This window comes from Lasiosphaeria miniovina (genome assembly GCF_030549165.1).
Source record: "Lasiosphaeria miniovina strain SMH2392-1A chromosome Unknown B0T26scaffold_4, whole genome shotgun sequence".
In the NCBI taxonomy this organism is placed as follows: Eukaryota; Fungi; Ascomycota; class Sordariomycetes; order Sordariales; family Lasiosphaeriaceae; genus Lasiosphaeria; species Lasiosphaeria miniovina.
In genome coordinates, this window is record NW_026848223.1 from 821,348 (window position 1) to 824,625 (window position 3,278).

Consider the following 3,278-nt stretch of genomic DNA (forward strand, 5'->3'; position numbering starts at 1 on the left):
CGCCGTCGTTGTGAGCATGAAAAACACGTGCAAGCAACGACGAGCAACGGTTACTTATTACCTTACGATGTGCCGTCTGCACGGGTTTCCCCGCTGCCCTGTGTATCAGCGAATTTCCATTTTCCAGAACACCCGTGAACGGGTTTAGCCCTTGTCTCCGCAAATGGAAAACCTGGCCAAGTTGTATGTGACGTTGCTCAGTCTAAATTTAGGCGTGGCCCGAACAGCACAGCGCTGCACAGCACCCGACGTCAACACAGCGGGAGTTCCAGGAGCTGGAGTTGGAGCTGGCGTGCCAACAACCTGTCCCTGTCAAGGTTGACACCTCCTAGTGTTCTCTCCATAACCCCCTATTTCTCCGCTAGGGCTAACCGAAGGGCGACAGCGAGGAGCCCGTTCATCAACGGCCAGGTCGTCCGAGGGTCTTGCCGTCAAGCCCACTTGAGGACATTGTGCCGTCCGACTTTCAAGCGTGCCTTGGGCGAGCGTGTCGTCCTCACTATAGCTAGAGGCAGCTGCTATCAATATTCATCTGGCTCCCTGCATCGGATCGAGGGTCTTAGTATCGGCAGTCAGGTCGCGGGTACGAATACAGCAGACCAGCCTGGACTTCCCATATTAATAAGAGGATCCGTCGTGTTGCAAATAACCCAAGTTACCTTACCCGACCAAAGCGAGACCCTGGGGAAGGACAACAGATTGCCTAAGTAGAGCCTACCCACCTAGTTAATAACTCAGGTTGTTACAGAACAGGTGATCCGTATTCTGAGAACATTTCCCGCTGTCCTTCTGCAGTGCCCTGCCTACTGCTTGTGTACTGTATGTAGGTATCCGCTGCACATGCTGTGTGCGGTGTGGTGGTGTGAAAGACGTCTCGCTTAACCGCTGCCACTTGTTGCGTCACGTCATGCACGAATTTGAGCCGGTGAGATGGGAGGCTTTTAACATTAGAAGTATGAAAGTTGAAGCTGCTGGCGTGCACGATTAGTCCTCGTCCGTTCTCAACATCTATGGCGAATATAGTATCATGTTCTCCTTATACTTTTCCGTACCTCTAGGTTCTATAGAGAAAGCAAAGGACGGACGGTGTTGGGCACTAGAGGACCTCAACCCTCAAAGGTACCTCTTTCAGCACCTTGATTATTATCTTGGGCTTAACATCGGCACAATCCGGGCTGCTTGCAAGGCAATAGACACTCTGGGCAGTAAAGGGCCTCAGGGGCGAGGCACACGCGTCGACCGCTGTTCGCAACCCGCAGCAATGCGAGTTGACCGCTCGTCGGTTTCCGTCCTATTTTTTCTTCTTTTCCTGCCCGGGCTTCTTGCAGCCGCAAGCTGGCCCCGCAGAGGCGATTTGCAGTGGCACCCCTCCTCTTGTCGGAGCTGGACCCCTCACCCGCCAGCCTCCTTGGGGGACCTGGGCCCTGGGGGGAGTCGGGGGCCACTGCGACCAGCAAAAAATACTTGGGGAGGGGACCCACTTTCGCTTAGCTGATCCATCCAACCAAATTCTAGGTTAAAGAACTCCTGGTCGCTCCCTCAAATCATCTTTCGCCCTTCTCGTCTCTCCTCCCTCTTCCCTCGCACAACCAATCATCCACCCAATCACCCACTCCACACTCAAGACTTTCCCAGCGACGGGGAAAACCGACCCGACCGCCAAAAATTCCATCAAATCAACGGCCGCCCTGACTCACCAAAAAAAAATCCGTTTTTACAGTCCAATTAGGATTGCAAGCAGCGGACAGAAGCCATCTCGCGCTCCTCTCATTCGAGGCGCTTATTTTGACCTTTTACCCGCGCCGACTCCAGGACTGCCTTTGTTTCTGTCCAGTCAGGTTTTGCGCAGCGCAAGGCCCACCATTCACCTTTTATCACCGCCTGCACCAAGCGCGACGCCGTGCAGGCTTGCATCTACCAGCGAGCCCCGTGTACGGGCGGCCCTACTGGGGAGGCAGAGAGTCGAGAGACAGACAGAAGGCCATCGAGCTTGCCGGGATTCGAACCCGCCGCGCATTCAAGCACTTTTTAGCAAGAGGCGCAGCTCAGCCCTGCAGCGCAACAGACATCTCCAGGTATGATACTCTCCTTTCAGACTCCCCACTATGCTACGTATACGGATCTGGCTGTACAGTACATTCATTCTCCGTCCCGTCCCTTGCACTCGGCCTGTCTGTTGTGTCTGTCCGTCTGTCTTTCTGCCTGCTGGGTGCCTGCCCGCCCACGGCAGTACGTACTGACATTGCACCGCCAGGCTGGTGTGCAGTGTCGTTGCGGGCTTGGCGCTGGGTGCGGGAGGGCTGCTGCTGCTGTTGTCGGTCGGTTGCGACGCGCAGCCCTGTCCGCCTCAGTCCAGATTCTGCCCCAACCCAACCTAACCCTCGGGACGGGGAAAGGGGACGCCGTATCTGCCCTGTCCTGTCCTGACCTGTTTTGTTGCACCGGCGCCGTTTATAAAGAGACAAAGCCCACTCACACGCTGCCACAGTTTTTACGACTCGTGTTCGAGGTACTGAGTAAAGTTGCAAGAAAAGCGCTTGTGTCCACACTGGTTAGCCCCCGGTCCGCCATTTTCCAGCCAGTCAACGCGCGAGCGCAAAGTCGCGGCATAGCAAATCAGCTCACGGTCCCCGACACGAACGAACCGCAAAACAGAGTTGTCCAGTCTCGAGACCTATCACCATCGCGAACCTCGATCTCGTCGCCATCATTGGCCCTTGCCCGGTCCCGTGATAGTCGCGGCCTGCACGCAGACAATTAACGAGATCGTCCCCGGCGCTCAATCAACGTCGCCGCCGAGATCAGATCTGCGTCGCGTCTCCAAATCCCATCCCATTCAGGCGGCTGTCCAGTGCCAGACAGGCCAGCCGAGGCAGAACGCCCGCTTGCTTGTCCAACGACAGCCGCGAACTCTTGTGTAAGTACGGAGCCCCTCGATCTTGTCCTGCCCAACTTGACTTTCTCGTTTCCCTCGCCTCTCCCTTCCCTCCCGCCCCTCGGCGCTTTTGGTCTTCCCGCGTCTGCACACCATCAGACCAAGGCGACGAGTCGGTTCCCTTCGTTGCATTCGTTTCCCATTGTCATGCTCGGCCATGTACTTTGGTCCGACTGCTGAGCCACGCGCAATCGTTCTTATCCTCTGGGTACCAGGTGGTACATTGCCGTCGCATTTTGTTCACCTTCCTTGGCGGCCCTCTGTTTTCTTTCTGAAACTCGACAGGCAAAGTGCTAATAGGCATCTAGCTGCAGCCTCTATCATAGTTCCAGCCTCGATTGCT

General features: G+C 55.8%; 1 protein-coding gene across 1 annotated transcript; it reads left to right on the top strand.

The window, feature by feature from the left end:
* The first annotated feature begins 1,798 nt into the window (after positions 1 to 1,798).
* On the top strand, positions 1,799 to 2,973 carry B0T26DRAFT_272761 (uncharacterized protein). Its single transcript, XM_060434112.1, has one exon. It carries the CDS (start codon positions 2,078 to 2,080, stop codon positions 2,759 to 2,761), a length of 684 nt encoding a protein of 227 aa, XP_060295770.1. The 5' UTR covers positions 1,799 to 2,077; the 3' UTR covers positions 2,762 to 2,973.
* Positions 2,974 to 3,278: the final 305 nt, after the last annotated feature.